Consider the following 23,277-nt stretch of genomic DNA (forward strand, 5'->3'; position numbering starts at 1 on the left):
AATTTGTTAACAAAGGTATCTTTCTTACACCCTGACTATCTTAAACAGGAGGGAAAAAAGATTAAGGAGAACAAAAATGAAACCTTCTGGGTATCAGTTCCTCGGGGCAATTCCCCTGGTGTAATTCTCTAGGTTTCTCCTCTACCCAACAGAAGAAGTCTCCACACTCCTCTCCTGACCTCCTGCCTCTTCTCCTCTGCTGCTCTCCGCACCATGATCAGCAACCCCCCATATCTATCTCTCTCTCTCTCCCTCCATTCCCCAATTGTCCTTTTCCTCCTAATTCGTGGTCTTTTTTGCAATACAATACCCCAGGAGGAGTCTCAGGAGCCTGTCTTTTGTCTTTGGCTGAAACTTTACCTCTCTCTCTCTCTCTCTCTCTCTCTCTCTCTCTCTCTCTCTGTCTATCTAAGATCTTTATCTCAGTGGGGTCAAGCCATCTAAGACTCCTTTCACCTTGGGCCCAGCCTAAGACAAGGTCACATTCCTTCCACAGCAGCGTGTGCATGGCATCAGAGCAGCAGGACAGCAGTGAGAACAGAGTGACTGTGGACTCCCAAACCACAGTGTCTGTGTTTCCCAGGTAAGATGAGAGCCCACCATCAAGGAAACTCTCCTGTCCAATGCCCAGGCTCCTGCCAGCATGGCCTCAGCCTCAGGCCACATGCCTCCTACTCCCACTGTCTGTGGATACCTTCAGGGTACTGAGGTTGCACAGCTCCAACCACTGGCACCCACTCTCAATGCAACATGGCGGATACTTTCCCGGTACTGTGGTTTGCAGCCCCAACCTTGAACCTTCCCGGGGAGTGGATATCTTTCCAATAGCGGGGTGCGCAGCTCCAAACTCAGGCTTCCTGACTCAGTGAGCAATGTCTGAGCTCAGTGTCTGGGAAGTGGGACCTCAACCTTGGAGCAAGAAAAAGATGTCATGTGGCAGCCGACTCCAGGACTTCACTTGGCAAAAGGAGGGTTCCTGGGCTCCTGAGGAGCCTACTTGGTCCCCTGGATCATACATCTAAGGAGATCCTTGGGCAAGTCCCTGAGAACCACCCCAGTCCAAGACCACTCCCATCAATCTGAGGAGGGTACCTACAGGAACATGCAGATTTCTGTCCAGGAAATCTTCTTGTACCTCCCCCCCACCCTCACCCCCAAAACTCCAACAGGGCAACAAAATCTACTAGCCAACACCATAGACAACCAGATGGCTAAAGGCCAGTATAAAAACACAATCAACAAAAGCCAGAGAAATATGGCATCTTTAGAACCCAGTTATCCTAAAGCAAGCAGTCCTGGATCCCTAACACAACTGACAATAAAATGACATTAAATCTATGCTTATGAAAATGATAATGGAGGAAGGAAAATCCTTGAAGAGGTACAGGAATGTGTAGGCAAACAGTTTGAGGCATTTGGAAAAGAAATGAATAGATCATTGAACGAATTACAGGAAAATACAAACAGGTGAAAGAACTGAAAAAAAACAATTTAAAGAAATGGAGGAAAGAAAAACAGGTGAAAGAAAACAATAAAACAGTTCAAGATATGAAGATGGAAATAGAAACAATAAAGAAAGCACAAACTTATGAAATCCTGGAGAGGGAGAACTTAGGGAAGAAAACAGGAACCACAGAGGTACTCATTGTCAACAGAATACAGGAGATGGAAAAAAGAATCTCAGCTGAAGAAGACACAATGGAAGAAATTGATGCATCTGTCAAAGAAAATGTTAAATCTAAAAAATTCCTGACACAAAACATCCAAGAAATCAGGGACACAATGAAAAGATAAAAACCTAAGAATAATAGGAATAAAAGAAGAAGATTCCTTGCTCCAAGGCCCAGAAAATATTTTCAAGAAAATCATGGAAGAAAATTTCCCTGATCTTCTTTGTTTGTTTGTTTTTTGTTTTTCGAGACAAGGTTTCTCTGTGTAGCCCTGGCTGTCCTAGACTCGCTTTGTAGACCAGGCTGGCCGCAAACTCACAGAGATCCACCTGCCTCTGCCTCTCGAATGCTGGGATTAAAGGCGTGCACCACCACACCCGACCATTCCCTGATCTTAAGAAAGAGATGTTTATAAGCATACAAGAGCCCTAAAGAACACCAAATAGATTAAAACAGAAAAGAAAATCCTCCCACCACATGCTAATCAAAACACAAATTGTACAGACCAAAGGAAAAAAAATATTAAAAGCTGCAAGGGGAAGCCTATCAGCATCACACCTGATACCTCAGCAGAGACCATAAAAGCCAGAAGCACCTGGGCAGATATCTTGCAAACACTAAGAGATCACAGATGACAGTCCAGACTACTATACCCAGTAAACTTTCAATCACCAATCTGAATAAATTATAATAAAACAAACAAACAAACAAAAAACACCTTTCAATCACTATAGTTGGAGAAAACAAGATATTCCATGACAGAACCAAATTTAAACAATATCTATGCACAAACCCAACCTACAGAAGATACTAGAAGGAAAATTCACACCTGAGGGGGTTAGCTACACCTCAAAAACCACAGGATATAAATAACTTCACTACAGCAAAATCAAAAGTAGACAAACACACTTCCACAACCAACATCAAAATAAAAGGTTCTAACAGTCACTAGTCATTAATATCTCTCAACATCAGTGGACTCAATCTCCAATAAAAAGATACAGACTAACAGAATGGATGAGTAAGCATGTCTCACCATTCTGCTGCATGCAAGAAGCACACCATCCTTCTCTGTGGACATTTGCTTATTCGTGTTCATTGCTGTTGTATTCAGACAGCTAGGAAATGGAAACAACCCAGATACCCTCCAACCAAAGAATGGACAATGAAAAATGTGGAATACTATTCAGCTGTATAGAAAAATGAAGTTGTGAACTTTGCGGGGAAATGGATGGAACCAGGGAAGATGGTATTGAGAGAGGTAACCCAGACAAAGAAAGATAAGGTTGAGTGTGTTCTCTCCCATCAGGAGACGTTAGCTCCACACCCTCAGATGTGCATACATAGCCTGTAGTAGCTACAGAAACAAGGAAAGAAGAAGAGGACCATTGCCAAGAAGGGGGTTTGGGGAACAACGGAGATGTAGAATAGCAGGATTCAAGTGATCTAAAGGGGGAGATGGGAAAAGGAAGCATCTTTCAGGAGGGGGGAAGGTGATAAATCAGAAGAAGAGAAGAGGGTAAAATAACAGTAAGAATGTCTGAAAAGGTAGCGAGGAATCACACTATTAACCATTTACCTGAAAAAAAAAAAAGGCCCTATAATACACATAATGCAGTGTATAAATATTCAGATGTAGTTAATGAACTTTTCTCATCTGGGCAGATGATACATCTTCTAAGAACCAAAGCCTACCAATCAGAAACCCCAGTGGTGGACAAGAGCAGCCCTCTTTTGAGTTTTTGGCTAGGGATGCCCCCCCAAAAAAAGCCAACCCAAATCATACAGTCTATTGCTATTGCTCAGAGGTGGAAGGTAAGTGCTGATTGCTGAAGTCATCGTGCACTTCAGAATCAGAGACTCCTGAGCTAGAACTGACCTCCCTGAGCACTAGCTTTTACAAAACTAGGAGGCACCATGCAAGCAAGGAGGGAGACAACAGACGGTCCTACCCAGCTATGATGCCCGTGGATCATATCAATTACCAGCATGGCATGAGAACCTTTGTGGTACAGTAGTGGCACACATACCTTGGTGGTAACAAACAGATCTCTAATTGGACTCAAGACACACTCAACAAGAGGGAAATCATGCCTGGCACTGGAAGCACAGCCAACTAGTAGTGAATCTATGGATCTTGAAGAGACTCCACAACCATTACTTACTGAACCAGCACAATCCCTAACAAGAATCTATAGACATTTGTCCAATAGATAAATGTAGTTTTTGCCCCTCATTGAGGAAACTTCCTTTTGCAACTCTGATGGAGACCATACAGAAAATTGCAACCAATCAAAATGCTGAGTTGTGAAACTCAGTCCCAATGCACACATCTATAAAACAAGCTCCACACCCAAGGCTCTGGGATCATTGTGGAAGAGGGACTAGAAAGACTGTACGAGCCAGACAGTGAAGGAGTTTGCTTTGAGAGTGTGTCTCCTAGTAATGTCAGGAACCATGTTCATAAAGTCCCACCATCATGAGTGCCCGAAATGAGCTGAACAAGGACAGCACCAATGGACATGCCAAAGTGGATGGGGAAAAGCCCATGAGTCCTCACAGGTACAAGGAACTACAGGCAAATAAGTAAGCGAGCAAGAAAGGCAGTCTTCCCCAGGGGAGAACAGCACATCAATTAATTGTCCACTGCCAAATGACCAAAGGGGTCAGCCCTGAAAACATAGATACAAGTAACATTAGCATCAGAACGGAGCAGGTTATATGTGGGAGGCCATGAATTTGAAGGAGAATGGGAGAGGTATATGGAAAGGTTTGTGGTGGGGGCAGTAAAGGGAAGGGAGGAATGCTGCAATTATAATCTCAAAAAGTAAAAAAAAAAAAAAAAAAAAAGTAAAAAGAAAAATTGTGAGCTCTCAGATGTGGTTGCTACCATGCCTCTATTTGCCATCATGGACTCTAACTCTCTGAATCTGTAAGTCCCATTAAACATTTTCTTTTATAAGTTGCCTTGGTCGTGGCATTTATCACAGCAGTAGAAAAGCAAGACCAGGAGCCACACTCTGAGGAGCTATCTAGGTCTCCCAAATCTAGACACACACACACACACACACACAGCACAGCACAGCACATATATTCACTGTTCTCCACACCCCAAACCTCATGCAGAGTCCACATTAGCCTGTGCATGGTGACATGGATGGTGATGTGCGGCATCCATGTGGCATCCCCAATGACAGTCTTGAGGCATTCCTTTGCTTTGTCATTGTGTGCTCAAGAGGGTCCGCTGATGCTGCGCAAGAGTCTCCTTTCTTTTGTGAAACGACACCTTTAAGTTCCCACTGTGTCCTTCTCCAAGGTAGTGGACAAGTTTTGTTGTATATAGTGACGGATCTCTCCCAGGCTACTTGCTTTTCTTTCCCAGTTGTCATGGAGATTAAACATCATTGTGCTGATGATACACCATGTGTGCATATGTGTGTGTGTCAAGAATTTGGTTAGAGGCCTGGCATGGCAGTGCATGCCTTTAATCCCGGCACAAAGAAGGCAAAGGTAGGTAGATTTATAAGTTCCAGGCCACCCAGAGCTACACAGTGAGACCATATCTCAAAATAACCAAACTAGGCAAGTAGGCAGGTGATAGGGCCAAGTATGAGGAATGGTGGTAGTCCTTCCATCCCGGGCCTTTGCCTGTATTAGCTTTCCCTGTACGGCTGTGATTCAGTAAGGCTGTAATTGCTGACAGTCTCGTTAAGATAATGAGAATTTATAATTACAAATAACTGTCTCTCCTGATGTCACAAAAATAAAATAGGTAATAATCTAATTAAAGACATTATTTCTGGCAAGTGCAGCCATTTGTTGTTTGAGCCTGTGATACAACACATCTTTGAGGTTCTAAAGAAGTTCAACCTTTGAGAACAAAGTATATTGTTACCTTGTTATTTCTCCACTTGTGGTTTTGGGCATCTTCAAATCTTGACCACTCCATGGTAAAGTAAGCCAATAAAATCCTTATCTTTTACCAGGACTTGAGTATAAGAGAAGAAACTTGTCTGTTTGGAAAACAGTCTTGGGTACTCACTATGATGTCAAGCTAGCCCAGTTTCAGGTCCTAGCTGTATTTGATTCCCGACCATTCCATCTATTTTTACATTTTCTTCTTTGATTGAAAACTTAGTAAGGAACTTTTGGTGCTAACATCATAATGCTCACTCCCATCATTTATAAATACGCTTTCAATTATTTAATGTTCTTGTTTAATATAAAGCATTAATTTTGTTTATCACCTTTTACCACACATGGCAAAAGCCAAACTTCCTTAGACCACAAAGAGAAAGAACATGAAATTTATGAAGATTACAATCCAGGTAAGTTTTTTGATTAACTCAGATCTGCCTGTCCTTGATAGAGTGGGTAAAGAAAGACTGCCCAGAGAAGTAAGATTTATGAAAGCAAGAGAGAGAGAGGAGGGAGGGAGGGACAGAGAGACAGAGACAGACAGACAGGCAGGCAGGCAGACAGACAGACAGACAGAGACAGAGAGAGAGAGGCAGAGACAGAGAGACAGACAGCCAGACAGACACAGAGAGACAGAGGCAGACAGACAGACAGACAGACACACAGAGAGAGACAGAGACAGAAAAAGAGAGAGACAGAGACAGATGGAGACATAAAGAGAGACAGAGAGGGAAGAGAGAGAGAGAAGAGAGAGAGACAGAGAGACAGAGAGACTCTATTGTTGATCTGAATCCTTAACCTTCCTTTTTTTATAAGTAGATGATCTGGGGAAATACCTACCTACTAGACTCCAATATTTGTTTTCTCTAAGTTAAAGTTAGGGCAGGAAAAGTTCTGATCATAGAGATCTCATTTGTCTTTGTTCCATTTCTTGTTGCTATGATTTAAAATGCCTCCTCCCCCCGCCCCCTGGGAAAAAGCATCGTAGAGGAGAAAGTCCTTATTTCAGCTTCTAAGTCTATCTTAGCAGGGAGTTGGCAGCAGCCAGAGCTTGACATAAGTGGTTACATGAAGTCTGTGGTCAGAAGAGGGCAGCAGGGGCACATACACTCGTGTTTAGCTCCCTGGTTCACTGTTGCAGAGTTGAGGATTCTGTTGCACAGGAAATGGTCTTCCCGCCTTGGTTGACAAAGCAAAGGTGGTCCCTGGAGATGTGGCCACAGGGAAACCTAATCCAGACAAGCCCTCACAGAGATACCCTGCCTAGGTGATTCTAGACTGTGTCAAGTGTATCACACGGTTACTGTCACATCCTGGAAGCGTGAGCAAGTTAATGGGTATTTTTTCAATTTAATTTAATGTGTATGGGTGCATTGTCTTCATATATACCTGTTTACCATGTGCATATCATGTGCTTTCAGAGGCTAGGAGAAGCCACCAGATTCCCTGAAATTACAGGTGGTTGTGAGCTGCCACGTGGGTTCTGGGAATTGACCTCAGGTCCTCAACGCTCTCAACTGTTGAGTTGTCCTTCCAGCTCCAGTAGTTTTATTTCTACAATTTTTCTATCAAATGCCAACTTTCTTGTATCTCTTGCCTTTTTAGACTTCTGTCTGGTGTTTTTGGTTAATACTGGGATAGACATATAAAAGGATGTTTTTTCCAGAGACATCTTTCCATTGAAGGAAAAATGGAAGAGGCTATTATCATCTTCCTGGGACAGCCACAGGGAGAGAGAAATTCCAGAGAGAGACCTTACCCTGTGATGTCACACTGTGCCCACAGACTGAGCTTCCTTGTGACGTCACTCTTCATCTTTTTTGATGAAGTTTTAAATGAAAATCTAGAAGAGTTGTGCTTTGTAATAACGAAATAAGAACAGAATTGTGTCTCGGGCCATATTGGTCCAGAAGGCCTCAGAGCCACTGGACACAGCCAGTTTCAATGCCGCTTTTGCTGACAGCAGAGGTGGCTGTCAGTCTGGTAGGTTCCAGTTGTGACTGTGAGGTTGTGCAGTGGCAGCTACTTTCATGGATTACATTTTGAGACATTTCTTCTTTCTGACTTTTATTTGAACTATCTAAGAAGTTAAATTAAGAGCTCTCAGGCTGGAGAGATGGCTCAGCGATTTAAGAGCACTGCCTGCTCTTCCAAAGGTCCTGAGTTCAATTCCCAGCAATCACGTGATGGCTCACAACCATCTACAACAAGATCTTGTGCCCTCTTTTGGCCCGCAGGCATTACATGCAGGTATAACACTGTATACATAATGAATAAATAAATACATCTTTTTAAAAATCAGAAAAAAAAAGAGCTCTCAATGCACTGCCCACCAGCCACCTGGCCTAATAGATCTTCCTGGTAGAACCATGCACATCAGTTGTGGTTCTAAGGAGAATCATGCTGCAAAAGATGCCCCAGCCGTGTCATATAAAGAGCATTCTTGCCAGTTTTCTTCATTTTCTATTCATTTTTGTTGATTAAATGTAGTTTTTTCTTTATCTTTAGAAGCAGATACAAATCCTGAGTGCTACTCTAAAATAAGGTAAGATTTGATTCATGTAATTGTTTAAGGCAGTCTTTAGTGAATGCAGAGAAAACCAACTAATATTTGGTGCATATTCCCTGGGCTAGATTCAATATGATGTACAGAACACTTAGCATCTCAGAGCAATCACAGAAGGCATGCAAAGTGTACTGTTAAAACACACTTCTCGAGCCCGGTGGTGGTGGCGCACCCCTTAATCCCATCACTCAGGAGGCAGAGGTAGGTGGATCTCTGTGAGTTCAAGGCCAGCCTGGTCTACAGGGATTTCCAGGACAGCCAGAGCTACACAGAGAAACCCTGTCTCAAAAAAGAGCAACAACACAAAGCAACCAAAAAGCAAACAACAACACCAACAATAAAATAACATGCTTCTCCCCATAATTGGCTACTTTCATTTGAAGGCAGATGTTACTGGCTCGTAATTCTGCCACTGACAGGAACCTGACCCATGATTTGCCTGGCTGCCTGCAAACCTCTGTGAGGCTGTCTCTTCATTCTTTGTATAGATTAAAAGCACCAAAATTCAGGTCTATATAACACCAATACAGACTGTCAAATTTAGTCACAATGTTGAGTATTTCTTCCACGCTTCATCATAGCCCATTAGTTTATCATAATGCTGCGTTGGTGTCTGTTGTCCTCTCTTTAGCAGTTAAACGTTTTGTGGAAGCATTCACTAACGTGTGGCCACAGTATATAACATTGATATATAATTATCCAACCAAAAGTGAAGAATATTTACATGTTGTAAAACAGCATTCAAAAATCTCATTAGAAGATATTTTCATGGACTTTTCTACTTACCAACATGCGTTGCTGTATCAGTCTAGTCCCTTGACCATTTTCTTTTTTTCTACCCTATTTTATTTTCCAACAAATATGCTGCTTTTATGAATGATTGCCCCTTTGGCTTCTATTTCATTTTTTTTTCTATCTGTCTGCTAAGTATTCCTTTACTTGTACAGTTTCATGACTTTAGGGAATGCTGGGGACGTAACCAAATTACCCATGGTTACTTGGACCTGCCTTTAGAATCCTCCCCACATGGCTGCTGTGTTGGAGAACCTGAAACTAAAAGATTCTGAATTAGCATCCTCGGCTATACTAAGTGACAGTAATGAAACTCTGGCCTTTCAGTCCACGGCCAGGAGCCCCTCCTCCCACACACATACACACACTAGTAGATTAGTGTTTTAGTAATATGGTGGGTGAAGAAGATAAGCGTGAACATAGCAGGAACCCCATCATTCCAGGCCACGAGAACAGAACTCACAGAAGGGGCGGGGTCTGTAGTAGGAACAGCTTATGCGTGGCGCTCACAGTTGTAGAAAACAGATGAGCACTTTGGGGATTGTAGCCCATGGAGTAAAGATAGTTGGAACTTCGTGAATCCAGGAGAGCATAAAGAATTCAGAGGGTCTCCACTAAGGGTAAGGCATATAAAATCTCAGGGGAAATATGTGACTACGAAATTGCTGTTTCTTCCTATGTTGTCCCTGTTAAATGCTTCCATTTCTATTGAAATATACTGGGCTTTTATCAATAAATTTTAGAATTTGGGGAAAGAAAAGAATTCAGAGGGAAGGTATGAGGAGGAAAGGCGAGAGGGGAAACTGCGGTAAGGACGTAATTAATTATGAGAGAAGAATAAGTAAAATTTTAAAAATAAAGAATTCAAAAGAGCTCTGGGGGAAAGGGTCTTTTTTTATTTGACTATAAAAACTGACAAAATTCAATCTTTCTGATAAATTGTGCTAAATAACTTCAGCTACCCAAAGCGTCTATACCAGGTAGCATTTTTCTCTCATCTACGCCAGTGTTGATTCACACACAGCCACATAGGAAAGTGCAAATTAAATCCATGGATGAGAGAAGTCATGTCAGGCCAGCCTGAGGCCAGGCTTCTGACAGCCACAGAGAGTGTTTGCTCTGCTCAGGAAGCAGGGACTGTCATCTCACGTCAGAGTTGATCCTTAGCTCAAGAGCCCGTGCTTTCACGAGGCTGAGGTTTGTTTGAGAACAGTGGACTGAGTGCATGAATGATTGACTCTGAGTCACCAATGATGATGCACTGGTGGCCCAGAGAGGGGAAGAGACGCGAAGCTCTTCTCTTTAGTGTCATTTAACCAGGAACAAGTCCACATTCAAATTCTCCACTTCATTCCCCCGTGTCTTCCATCCCTTGACAAAGGTATGTTTTCTGTCTTTATTGCACAGCACAGAAAGCCTCCATGGGCCAGGAAGGGGGTCATTTACAGCCATCTTTCAACAGAGTTTTACAAGAGATTAGGTCAATGACCCCAACTGACCCAGATAACATGTTTGTATATAGCATCATTGTTTGTCAACCAACATCCAAATGTTGTGTTTAACATTTGTGGTAAATGTTCACTTCTGAAGATTGCTTTCAACTTCCGTATTTGCTGCTTTTGGCAAACGATTCACATGTATGTCCTGGCTCGAGGCAGGGAAGGGCATATGATGTAAGATCCAATACACTGTATATATAGTTGGGAAGTCTGAGTCCAGTAAGGGTGGCAGCCACATGGCTCTCTTAAAAGCAGGCTAAGCAAACAGGCTGAGTCCAGAGTAGGAGAGCAGTCTGAAGTGACAGCAAGGTGGGTTATTAACTCTCGCTGTGACGTCCAGCAAAAGATTCAGTCTTTGCTTTGAGACTTCAAGAGATGCTATCACACCAACATTGCCACAGGAGACTGTGACTGAGCCTTGGAGAAGGGGGACCTCAGAGTGCGAGTGCTTGGGAGGGGAGACATTCCTGGGAGTTGCCGGGAGTTAGGAGGACCACTGCCAGGGCCCTGCTTTCCCACACCCTCTCCCTGGGCTGTGGATGAGCCCTTGAGGGATTTTTATTGTTTGCTGGTTTGTGTGAAGACCTGAAAATAAAGAACAATAATTGTTTTTTTTTTTCCTTATACGTTTTCATCTCTCTGAAGAGAAAATGGTCAGCAACGGTGTAGACATGTGCTCTTTAGCTGTGGTCCAGCACCTCCCAGCATCTCTGGGGTTCTGGGGAGACTCTGTACTGCTGTAAGGCAGAACAAAACCCTGGCCTCCTTCAGCCTGTACTTTCAACTACTCAGGATCAAGACGTCCACTTCTGATTGAATTGCCGTTGTGACCAGAGGGAGACCGAGAAGAAGGAACACTGTATATTTGAGCCTTGCTTTGATTTATTTCCCTCATAATTCAGGCAGCAAAAATATGCGTGAGCCAATAGTTGAGGTTTCAGTTCAAGAGAGGAAATTTGTGAAGACAAATTATTTTGGGGCTCTGACAATATATGGGCTACCTACCATTCTTTGCCATTATATGTGTAGTCGCCACTAAATAATGGGTAAAGAGTTAAAACAGAAAGGAGATAGCAAAGCGTGTTTCTTTTCTTTTTACTTTGTTTTTTAAACAAAGGTCAACTTTAAATATCTCATAAAGAAATGGCACAGACAACTGATAACCAAAACCCCCCTCTTCTTATTTACTTTTATTCCTAAGCCTTGCCGACAAGCCTAGTAATGCCAAGTCCACAGGAGAAGATGATGAACACAGCTTCAGTACCAAGGTAAATGCCCCTCTCTGAAATTAATTTCCTCTTTCTGAATTTGGATCCTTTACTATTTATCCTTAAACTCAGCAATGCTCTACCACCAATGCATCTCAAAAGTCAGCCAGAGGAAAACATTTATATAATTATGGCCAGTCGGGCTCTTTGTTTCTCTCCTCGTTTCACTTTGAGAAACAACAGTGGCAGTAAACACTCTGAGGTGATGGGGGTTGGATTCAGGTATTGAAAATGCAGAGCAGAAGAAATTTTATAAGGCATAGTTTTCACAATAGAGCAAGCCTGACATTTGGACCAGGACCTTTGGGATCAATATACATTATTGTGATTTAAATTGTTTCCTGGGGGCTAGAGAGATGTGGTTCGGACGTTAAGAGCACTTGTTGCTCTTGCAGAGGACCTAGACTCGGTTCCCAGCACCCACACTGTGGCTCACAACCATCTGTAACGCAAGTACTACGGGACCTGATGACTTCTCCTGACCTCTACAGGCACCATGCACGCACGGGGTGCACATACATACATGCAGGCCAACACTCACACACATAAAATAAAATAATGTAAAAAGATTACAAAGTAGTTTACTTGTGTGACTTTCATTATATTCATATTTCAAAGCTGTAAGGAAACTGAAAGCTTATCACACAGATGCCTGTTCTGGTGGGACTCCTACCAGTGGGAGCAGGTGTGGCTCTGACTCTTTGCCTGCCCCTGGGACTCTTTTCCTCCGATTGGGCTTTCTTGTTCACTCTAAGGGTTTTGGCCCAGTTTTATTGTATCATGTTTTATCATGTTTGGTGGTTGTCTCTTGGTGGCCTGCTCTTTTCTGAAGGGAAATGGAGGGTGAGTGGATGTAGGGGAGAGGGGAGGTAGGGGAGAGGGGAGGGATGGAGGCAGGGGAGAGGAGAGGGAGGGGAGAGGGGAGGGATGAAGGCAGGGGAGAGGAGAGGGAAGGGCGCTGGGAGGGATGGAGGCAGGGGAGAGGAGAGGGAGGGGCACTGGGAGGGATGGAGGCAGGGGTGAGGAGAGGTAGGGGCACTGGGAGGGATGGAGGCAGGGGAGAGGAGAGGGAGGGGCACTGGGAGGGATGGAGGCAGGGAGAGGAGAGGGAGGGGCGCTGGGAGGGATGGAGGCAGGGGTGAGGAGAGGGAGGGGCGGCTGGGAGGGATGGAGGCAGGGAGAGAGGAGAGGGAGGGGTGCTGGGAGGGATGGAGGCAGGGAGAGGAGAGGGAGGGGCGCTGGGAGGATGGAGGCAGGGAGAGGAGAGGGAGGGGCGCTGGAGGGATGGAGGCAGGGAGAGGAGAGGGAGGGGTGCTGGGAGGGATGGAGGCAGGGGTGAGGAGAGGGAGGGGCGCTGGGAGGGATGGAGGCAGGAGAGGAGAGGGAGGGGTGCTGGGAGGGATGGAGGCAGGGAGAGGAGAGGGAGGGGCGCTGGGAGGGATGGAGGCAGGGGTGAGGAGAGGGAGGGGCGCTGGGAGGGATGGAGGCAGGGAGAGGAGAGGGAGGGGTGCTGGGAGGGATGGAGGCAGGGAGAGGAGAGGGAGGGGTGCTGGGAGGGATGGAGGCAGGGGAGAGGAGAGGGAGGGGCGCTGGGAGGGATGGAGGCAGGGGAGAGGAGAGGGAGGGGCGCTGGGAGGGATGGAGGCAGGGGAGAGGAGAGGGAGGGGCGCTGGGAGGGATGGAGGCAGGGGTGAGGAGAGGTAGGGGCGCTGGGAGGGATGGAGGCAGGGAGAGGAGAGGGAGGGGCGCTGGGAGGGATGGAGGCAGGGGTGAGGAGAGGTAGGGGCGCTGGGAGGGATGGAGGCAGGGAGAGGAGAGGGAGGGGCGCTGGGAGGGATGGAGGCAGGGAGAGGAGAGGGAGGGGCGCTGGGAGGGATGGAGGCAGGGAAACAGTGGTCAGGATGTGCTGTGTGAGCGAAGCATCTATTTTCAATTTAAAAAAATAAAGTCTGTAGAACTGAATAATACGGCTTTTTGCCCAAATAGCCACAAGCTGTGCAAGTAGTGATTCAATAACTATCAAGTAAAAATTCAATTTCTGATATTTGTGTGTGTGTGCCTAGTTTCCAATATCAGCTCAAATCCCTAGTTCACATTCTAATGTTTTAGGTTCTAGAATGCCTTTACATACCCATTTAACTAGTCATCTCAAGTCTTCTGCACATTAAGAGCTGGCAGAGGGCAAGAAACCTGTTGGTGGGTCACCTCTAGTTCACGTGCAAACAGAAGCGTAACACATTTCGATGTGAAAAAACAAACAAACCAAAATACTAGCAATTAACTGTGTTGAATATTTTAAATGTACCTTAAATTCATTATCCTGATTAATGTTTGAGACATGTACGCTGGGGTGGTTTGCTTTAAGGACCGGTGTTGTAAATGAAAAGGGAACAACTTAGCAAACGGCCACAGTAACAAAGATGAACAGCAGCACAGTGTCGTCCGACTGTGACTTTAGATTGGGCTTTTGGACATTTCAGCTCATGCCATTAAACGTGTGTTTTCAGATTGTGCGCTACTGTCTATCATCCTAAATACCGATTGTTTCTCCTGCTTAAAAACTGAAGCGATACTTCTTTTTCCAACTTGTGTCTCTGCCCATTAGAAATAGTCCAGTTTTCACCCAGAGTCAACGGTTATGGCTATGTGACTCTGTTTCTCATTTCAAAATGATGAAACAAACCTTTTACCCCGCAGTATTCTTACAAAAGTCACCTTAGCTTAAGAAAAGCTGTTGTCATTACCAGTGTATTAGTCCGTGCCTCAGTTGTACCCATGGCACGCTCTTATTTTGGTGTCTGCAAGCTTCTCACAGGCCGGCCCTCCACCTCAGTCACGGCCCTTGCCCTGAAGGAGATTGTATTGATCCACGCTACACAATCAAGGAAATCAGTTATGAGAAACAATGTAGACTCCATCTTCTCTGGAGCAACTCAGATTTTTTTTTTTTTTTCTTTTTTACATCCAAGTCAGTGTGAAATAGAAGCACAGAGGGAAACACGTAACGAGCAAGGTCAGCATTGGGTGTTTTCTGAAACTCATTGCCTGTTACTCAAGAACGAAAAGGACAGGACACACGTTGCTGCAGAATCTACAAAACTCTCTGCAACAGGATTTTCTGCCGACTCAACCCCTTCAGGGAAGCCGTTTTGTATGACTCTGGGAAATTTTTATTAGCCTTAATTTTTTTTTTTTTCATTTTGTATTGTAAAAGCACCGTTTGAATCCAGGGCCAAGAGCGTGTAACGTGGAGCTTGAACACACCCCCATCTCTGACCCCCAATTTTTCGAGTACTGACTCCCCCTGATGAGAGTCCCCTCACATTGTTCTCCCCGCCCCCCCCCGTACGGCTCCCAGATCCAAATTGCTGAGGATCTGGAAATTATGTGGAAACCAGTAAACCTGCCGTCTTAACAGTGGCAAATATATGCTATTTATTAGATCGTTTGTCCAGTTTGAAACAACATTTGCATGTGGCCTGGTTAGGAAATATGACCTATCAATATCTGCTTAGGCATTAAAAAAACCAGGTGGATTATAAAATAGGGTCTTGTTTTTGTTTTTGTTTTTTTTAATGATATAATAATGACACTTAAAAAGCTAATTGTACAGTCATATGCTTATATTTCAAAATTATCTTGAGGTAGACTCTCAATATGTTGCCCATATTTCCTTAGGCTGCGTGGCTCAGGGCTGGAGAGATGGCTCAGCTGTTAAGAACACTTGCTATTCATTTCCCAGCACCATGTGGCCGCTCACATCATCTGAAACTCTAGTACCAGGAGACCCAGTGCCCTCTTCTGGCGTTTATTGGTGTCAGACACACATGCAGTGTGCATAGCTACATGTAGGCAAAACACTCGTTCATATAATTTTTAAATAAAAACAAACAAACAAATCCATTTGGCTCAAGTGACCTTCTTTCCTGCTCGTGACCAAATGGCCTGAGCCACAGGAGGACAGGAGCCACAGCCATGCCTCAAAATGTGAACATTTAGGAATTATCCTTTTTTTCCTTCTTTCTTTCTTTTTCTTTCAAGACAGGGTTTCTCTGTATAGAAACCCTTGGCTGTCCTAGACTCCTTCTGTAGACCAGGCTGGCCTCGAACTCACAGAACTCTGCCTGCCTCTGCCTCTCCGAGTGCTGGGATTGTAGGCGTGCACCACCACGCCTGACTCAGTTTTAGGAATTATTTTGAAAAAGGAGCCTTCTTGTAACGTTTTCTTTTAAAACTTTTTGTGGTTTTTGTAATATTTTCAATCCTTGTTTTATATTGAGGTATTTCCTTGTGTGTGCTAGTGCACATTCATAGGAGGGAATTACTTGCATATGTTATAAATAAATATTTTCTGTCCTCAGATGCCTGGATGAGTTGTAATATATAATTACATGATTGAAAGCCCTGTCTCTTCCTACCTCCTTATTTTCATTTTTAAATTTAGTTTTATGTAGGTTTGTGTTATTTAATTTTTTTTTTCAGTTTAGCATATTTTACAAGTCCATGTTCTTAAACCCCTCCTGCTTTTCAGGTAATTTCATTTCTTCTCCCAAACAGAAATTTCCGCATGTATCCTCTGGGCGCTTCAAATGTGCGACAGGGACTGAGGATCCTGAACTTGCCCTTCCCTCACTTTGTGTCATTTTTCTCTGCTGTCCATTTTCCCATCCCAGTAAAAACAACAGGGTTCGGTAAACTAAACTGAGAAACTGGGGCTGGGGGAGACCCTGGTCTCCAGCCCACCCGCCCCTCTAGCAGCACACCCGGCCTTTCCTGCGGGTCTCCTGTAAGATGTGCTCACGTCCCTGGTGACTTTGTCTTCACTGACTTTGCCCCAGTGGTGTTATTATTGCCTTCTGTCTCTTTTAGAAGGAGAGGGGTTCCTGTGGTCATTTGTCTTAACTCTTTAATACATGGAGAAACAACGTCTCACACATACTATGAATCCCGTGTGTCTGAGGCGGACACCACTGAGAGGCAAAGCATGCACTTTCCCTCCCTCAGGAAGCCTTTCGTGAGCACATGGCACGTGCTTAGCTTAAATTCCTCAGTGAGCTAAGGGAAGTGAGGCTGAGGGAAGACACCATAGACAGAAGAAACTAAGTGAGTGCCTATCACAAACTAGAGGGATGGCCATGTAATTGGGAAGCTCCTTACACTGTGTCCCTGAGACACTACCCCCTCAAATATAAACGCTTGCCACGAAAGTGCCTTGTCACGTGGACTGGCGTACTGAGGCTCTCTTTAGTAGTGGACCTACACTTCAGAGTTTTGTGGTAGTTCTCAGAATCGATGAGAGTGGAATGTTCTTTGCGGGACATGTCCCTTCAAGAGACACAATCATGCTTTGAATGACATACTGAGATGATCAAGCTTATTGATTTAGTAAAATATTCAAAGCCTTCATCTTCATGTGCTGAGGTCTGCCAGCCCTTGCCTTCATGAAGCCGTCGGTTAACTGGAAAAATAAGCAGGACACCAAAACCACAGGACAAATACCGTGACAGAAACGTAGGTTCTCGGAACCTGCGAACATGTAGAGGGAGGTCTGGGGAGAGAGGTGCATCCCAAGAGGGGACAGTCAAAAGGCAGCATGGTGGAAGGACAGTGAGGGAAGAGGAAATTCAAGCTGTATATTATTCCCTCTGTACGTTTGATGTTCATAGGCACAGGGCCTTTGATAGTGAAAATTAATGCATTTTCTTATAGGTCTATCATACGCGCTTTTGCATTAGTTTTCTGTTGCTGCAATAAAACACCATGGCAGAGGCTGGAGAGATGGCTCAGAGGTTAAGAGCACTGCCTGCTCTTCCAAAGGTCCTGAGTTCAAGTCCCAGCAACCACATGGTGGCTCACAACCATCTGTAATGAGATCTGGTGCCCTCTTATGGTGTGCATGCAGACAAGACACTGTATATTAATAAATAAACAAAACCTTAAAAATGAACAAAACAAAACACCATGGCCAAAAACAACATAAGGAAGAAAGAATTTACTTTGCCTTAAAGTTCCAGAGGGATGAGTCCAAGACGGTGGAGCTGAGGCACAAAAGTAGCAGGCATGGTGGCAGGAAGCTGGCAGGTCACTTCTTGAACCACAAGCTCGAAGGGGAGAGAGAGAGGGGCGGGGTGGCAGGTTGGTCCTTTTCATATCTGCTGCCTCTGGCACACACCTGGTGGCCAGCAGCAGATGATGGTGTCAGAGGTCGCTAAGCAACCTGGAGGCAGATCAGATCAGATTAGATCATATCAGCCAGCAGCCTAGCAGATTAGCTTGTGAACTAACAGTAGCCACTATGGCTGTGGCAGACTCCATTGCATGTGGGTGGCAGGGAGACATTGGAGGGGCAGTGACAACCCAAGGGGATGGGCCCAGGGCACTGGCCGTCCGGTCACTGCTGCTGAGGGAGGTTTTGATGGCCATGAGTAGGGGTAGGAGCAGGCAGAGATTCTGGTGGAGACAGGAAATTTTTCAGAGAGGGGCATCAGGGAGGGAGGGTTATCTCCTTTCATGGGTATCGGTTCATGTGTCCACAAAACTGTAAAGGTTACTTTGTTTACTATCTAGGGAGCACGAGGACCATCCTTGAGTGCTAAGATGCACACATTATGCTGGGTGTGAGTTGGAGTGTTTGGAGAAATCCAGAGGCATTTCAGTCATCACCCAATGTCCTGGGAAATGTTTGGGGTGGCTAGTAAGGGAAAAAAAATCACTAATTAGCCAATGTTGTATGAAGGAAGCAGGAACCGGATGGTCTGGAAAGTGTGATAACTGGGCTGGGGGTCCTGTAGACCAATCCAGTCATAATCTGAGTCACGGCACCAATGCAGGGGGCATCAGAGATGGCACAGAACACACCCCGACACCAAGTTCTCAGCACACAGGAGATGTATTACTCCAAAGGGACAAGCAGGGTTTTTGGGGGGTGGGAGGGGCTACCTCTGGATTGGACAAAGGCAGCAGCAGCAGGGGTGTCTGCGGGAATGGTTTTGAAGCAGAAAAAGGGGGAGTCTGTGCTGGAATGGGTTGGTGAGTCCTGATTGGACAGGTTACCCAGTGTAGCCGAATAATGAATTTTGATTGCTGGACCTTGGTGTTTAGTCTCAAGAATGAGCTAGTGGCCAAATAAGGGACTAGGCCATGGAGGCTAGCCTTAGGAATGTAATCTAATGCTTTAGCAAGGAAGAGGGCAAAACCTACTGGCGCCATGTTTGCCATGCTCGGGCCTGTGAGAGAGCCCTGTATTTCTTTTGCAGAGGATCCAAGTTCCATTCCCAGCACCCACATGGTGCCTCACAACCATCTGTAAATCCAATCCCAGGGCATACAGTGCCCTCTTGTGACCTCCAAGGGTGCCAGACATGTTCTAGGTACACAGACATACATACAAGCAAAACACTCATACACATAAATAAAACAAATCACTGAAACACAAAGTGAAACGACGTCCAAATGAGTAATTCTAAAAAATTAAAGTAGTTAAAATTAAAATGAAAATAAGCAATCAAGGCCGGGCGTGGTGGCACACACCTTTAATCCCAGCACTCAGGAGGGAGGCAGAGGCAGGTGGATCACTGTGAGTTCGAGGCCAGGCTGGTCTACAAAGTGAGTCAAGGACAGCCAAGACTGCACAGAGAAACCCTGTCTCGGGAAAAAAAAAAAAAAGAAAGAAAGAAAAGAAAAGAAAGAAAGAAAGAAGCAATCAAACAGAAAGGTGGTGCTATGCCTACAGCCTGTGTTTATTCATACCAGGAAAGGTCTCCTTCCTCCTCCTCCTCTTCTTCTTTGTTTCCAGAAGTCACAGGTTCAGATGCAGCCTGATCACTAGTCAGTGCACCCTCCCAGTTGAGAAAAAACTCTGTGACCTAAATGTATTTTCTGCTGGGGGTCCCAGGTCTGAATACGCAGACCGGCAAATGAGCAGTCTGTCCGGGTGTCTGTCTGCACGATGCTTCCTGAGACTGTGATTGTGTGTGCCCTGGAAGGCTCCCCGACCTGTGCTCACTGCAGCCTGCTGTGGGGCACACTTCCTGGGATCCAGTGCAGCTCCTCCAGGCAGGATGGCAAGTGGGCGCGTCAGGGTGTTGATTCCCTCAGACTCACCCAGCACACTTCTGCTTTTCTGTGCAGCCTTTGGGGGTCCAGTCACCCATGCTGACTGAATCCAGCCTCTGGATTGACTACCCTGCAGACTGGCCTGAGCCCATTAAGTTCTCCAGGCAGCCAGCGGTCTACAACCCGATTGAATGGAGGGTAAGGCTGGCTTTAGCAAGATTGTCAAACTTGGATGGTGGAGAGTATGTAATATTGTGTCTTTAAGATCATTTAAACTTTTTTTTTTTTTTTTAATACAGGAAGACATGGAATCACGGTCAGTTCCTCTAAAAGAGAATAAACAGCAGGTGACAGTCTTGTCAGGAAAGGAGGCAAAGGTACAGACATGTGAGCAGCAGACCAGGTACAGCCTTTCATTTCTCTGAGTAAAACCAGCTTAGCAATCACCAAAAGGGTTAAAGTCACGTGCATCAGACATATTAGATTTATATACGAATGTGTGTGTGTGTGAGAGAGAGAGAGAGAGAGAGAGAGAAGAAATTTAAATTTAACACACAGTGATCAGAGTATAGTGTTAATTATCAAAACAAAGACAAATCAATTGAAAAGGTAACTATTCAGATGAATTTTCTGCTTTGTAAAGAGTTTGCAGTTTTCTGTTGGATTCCACGTTGGCCTAGGTTTTGTGCTCTCCGCAGCCTGTGGGCGTCACCTTTAGCTTGTGAGTGTTCTGCCCCGTCTAACAGCACATAAGGCCTACGCACCTATTTGATTCATTTCCCCCATGCTAGAAAAGTACAGCAGCAGGCATGGTGATGCATGCCTGTGACCCCAGCACTCTGGAGGTGGGGGCAACCGTGAATTTAAGGAGCCCTCCTGCCTGAGAGACTTAGCCAGATTCTGTCTCAAAAACCCCCAGGCCTGGAGTGTAGATTGTTGATAGTGCGTTGGCCTCGCCTTAGAAAGCACCTATAGTCTACACCCGGCAATGCAAGAAGGCAGGAACGAGGGAGGGAAAGAAGAAAGGAAGAAAAAAAAAGAGGACACTGCAGTTCCAAAACCAAACTGTCTTAGTCACAGTTTTATTTCTGTGAAGAGACACCATGACCACAGCACCTCTTATAAAGAAAAACATTTATTTGGGACTGGCTTACAGGTCAGAGATTTAGTGCACGGTTGTCACAGCAGGAAGCACGGTGGTGTGCTGGAGAGGAAAGGAGAATTCTACCCATTGATCCACAGGCAGCGGGAAAAGACTGAGCCACTGAGCCCGGCTAGAGCATTTGATACCTCAAAGCCCACCCACTAGTGACACACTTCCTCCAACAAGCCACACCCACTCCAACCAGGCCATAGCTCTGAATAGTGCCACACCCTATGGGCCTAGGGGTGGGGATCATTTTTAATTCAAACTACCACAGGAACACTTCACACTAACCCGGGGCCTGCGCAGCCTGGCAGACAGCTTTGTTCCTCCATCTTTCTTTAGAAAGTGGTACATGATCATCATGGAGCAGGCAAAAAAGCTGCATACTTCATCATTTGCCTCCCTTCCCCTCCCCACCCTAGCAAGAGGGTCCTATTGGACCTGGAACAACACAGGGAAAGCGCTTCCAATGATTTTTCTCTCGCTTTTTGGCTCTTTCTGTCTGAACTCTCTATCTAACTGTCTGGGGCTCAACTCCTCCCCCCCCCCCCAACGGCCTCCCAGGGCTCCCTCTGCCCCTCAGGCCATGGCTTTGTTTCTGGCCCATCATATAACCAAGCTGCATATAAATTGCTTTGGGGGCCTCACCACATGTTTTCCAAAGACACTGAAGCCAGGAGCTGGCTCATCTGCAGCCACAGCTCCGATCAAACTTCCCAGAGTCTGAACACGGATCCATACATAGTTACAGCCGAACGTTACTTGAAAGAGAATTGCAAGAAAGCCAGCGTAAGATGTAAGGGAGGCCAAGTTCTATGCTCCGTATGTGGGCTCAAATTAAAGGGCGCATCCCATTTCCAAATCAATGCAAACCATATTCTGATTTTAAAAGTACTGAGATCAGTATATCACACGCAGGCTCGGTTGGATCACGTCAGACAACTGTGAGAACAGAAAGGCATCTGAAATAGAAACTCAAGTTACAGCTACAGATGATGACTGTCTTAGGGTTGCCATTGCTGTGATGAAACACCATGACCAAAAGAAAATTGAGGAAGGAAATGTTTACACTTCCACGTCATTGTTCACCATTGAGAGAAGTCAGGACAGGAACTCAAACAGGGCAGGAACCTGGAGGCAGGAGCTGGTGCAGAGGCCATGGAGGGGTGCTGCCAACTGGCTTGCCCCCTGTGGTTTGCTCGGCCTTCTTTCTTACAGAACCCAGGGCCACCAGCCCAGGGGTGGTACCATCCATAATGGGCTGGACCCTCCCTCACCAATCACTAATTTCAAAAAAATGCCCTACAGGTTTGCCTACAGCCTCATCTTATGGAGGCATTTTCCTCCCTTGAGACTCCCTCCTCTTTGATGGCTCTACCTTGTCTCAAGCAGCTAAAAAACTAACCAGGGCAGTTTTCCAGTCCTTTCAATCTTAGGAATGTTTTATGTTGTTTTGGGTTGAAGACAAGCAATGAGGTCTTTTAAATATGTTGTTTCTATGCTGGAAAACCAAAATTGCCATTTTTTACTGTCTTGTATTGTCATGTTAGTGTCACTCATTTGGCATAGCAAAATTCATGAGAACCAGTAACTGGTTTTTCAGTTCAGCTTTAGAAAGAGGAATTTTGCCCACCCACTGATTTCTGTACTTTAAAAATCTGAGTATCATTTGCATTGGTTTGGAGACGAAATGCGCCCTTTAATTTGAGCCCACATATGCAGCATAAAACTTGGCCTCCCTTTACACCCCACGCTAGCTTTCTTGGAATTCCCTTTCTGAGTACTGTTCAGCTGCAATTATGTATGGATCCATGTTCAGACTCTGGGAAGTCTGATTGGAGCTGTGACGGCAGATGAGGCAGCTCCGGGCTTCAGAGACCTTGGAAAACATGCAGCGAGGCCCCAAAAGCAATTTATATGCAGCTGGATTATATGATGGGCCAGTCATTCTTAATCCTTGAGAATATTTTGGCTGTTACTCTTTGATGAGAAAAGCGGAGGCAGAGGAGGTAACTGAAGCTTTTTTTTTTTTTTACAAAGATTAACTTTTATATACATTTTTATATATAAGGCTAATAAAACACACACACACACACACATACATTTAGCATACAGAGTTGATCATGATTCAGGATTTTTCAAAGAACCAAACTCATATCTTATTGTATGTTTCACTCTGAAGGATTTCTAAGGAACCTGGTTCTGATGACCCTACAGCAAAAGAGACCGCTAAGGTAAAATGCTGCTTTATTAGATTAATTTTCTTGTTCTGAATTCAGCTTTTCCAGCATTTATTCCTAAGCTATACAGTGCCTTCTCTGTTATCATTTTTATATGGAAAGTTTGTCAGAGAAAACCTTCC

General features: G+C 44.9%; 1 protein-coding gene across 1 annotated transcript in view; it reads left to right on the forward strand.

The window, feature by feature from the left end:
• Nucleotides 1-23,277, forward strand: part of LOC127205517 (ankyrin repeat domain-containing protein 36C-like) — a 105,144-nt gene that overhangs the window by 14,889 nt on the left and 66,978 nt on the right. The window contains exons 8-11 of the mRNA XM_051164711.1: nt 11,647-11,713; nt 19,844-19,966; nt 20,068-20,171; nt 23,098-23,149. Coding sequence (XP_051020668.1) covers nt 11,647-11,713; nt 19,844-19,966; nt 20,068-20,171; nt 23,098-23,149 — 346 coding nt within the window. The remainder of the gene's footprint in view (nt 1-11,646; nt 11,714-19,843; nt 19,967-20,067; nt 20,172-23,097; nt 23,150-23,277) is intronic.

The sequence above is a fragment of the Acomys russatus genome, chromosome 22, assembly GCF_903995435.1.
Source record: "Acomys russatus chromosome 22, mAcoRus1.1, whole genome shotgun sequence".
NCBI lineage: Eukaryota > Metazoa > Chordata > Mammalia > Rodentia > Muridae > Acomys > Acomys russatus.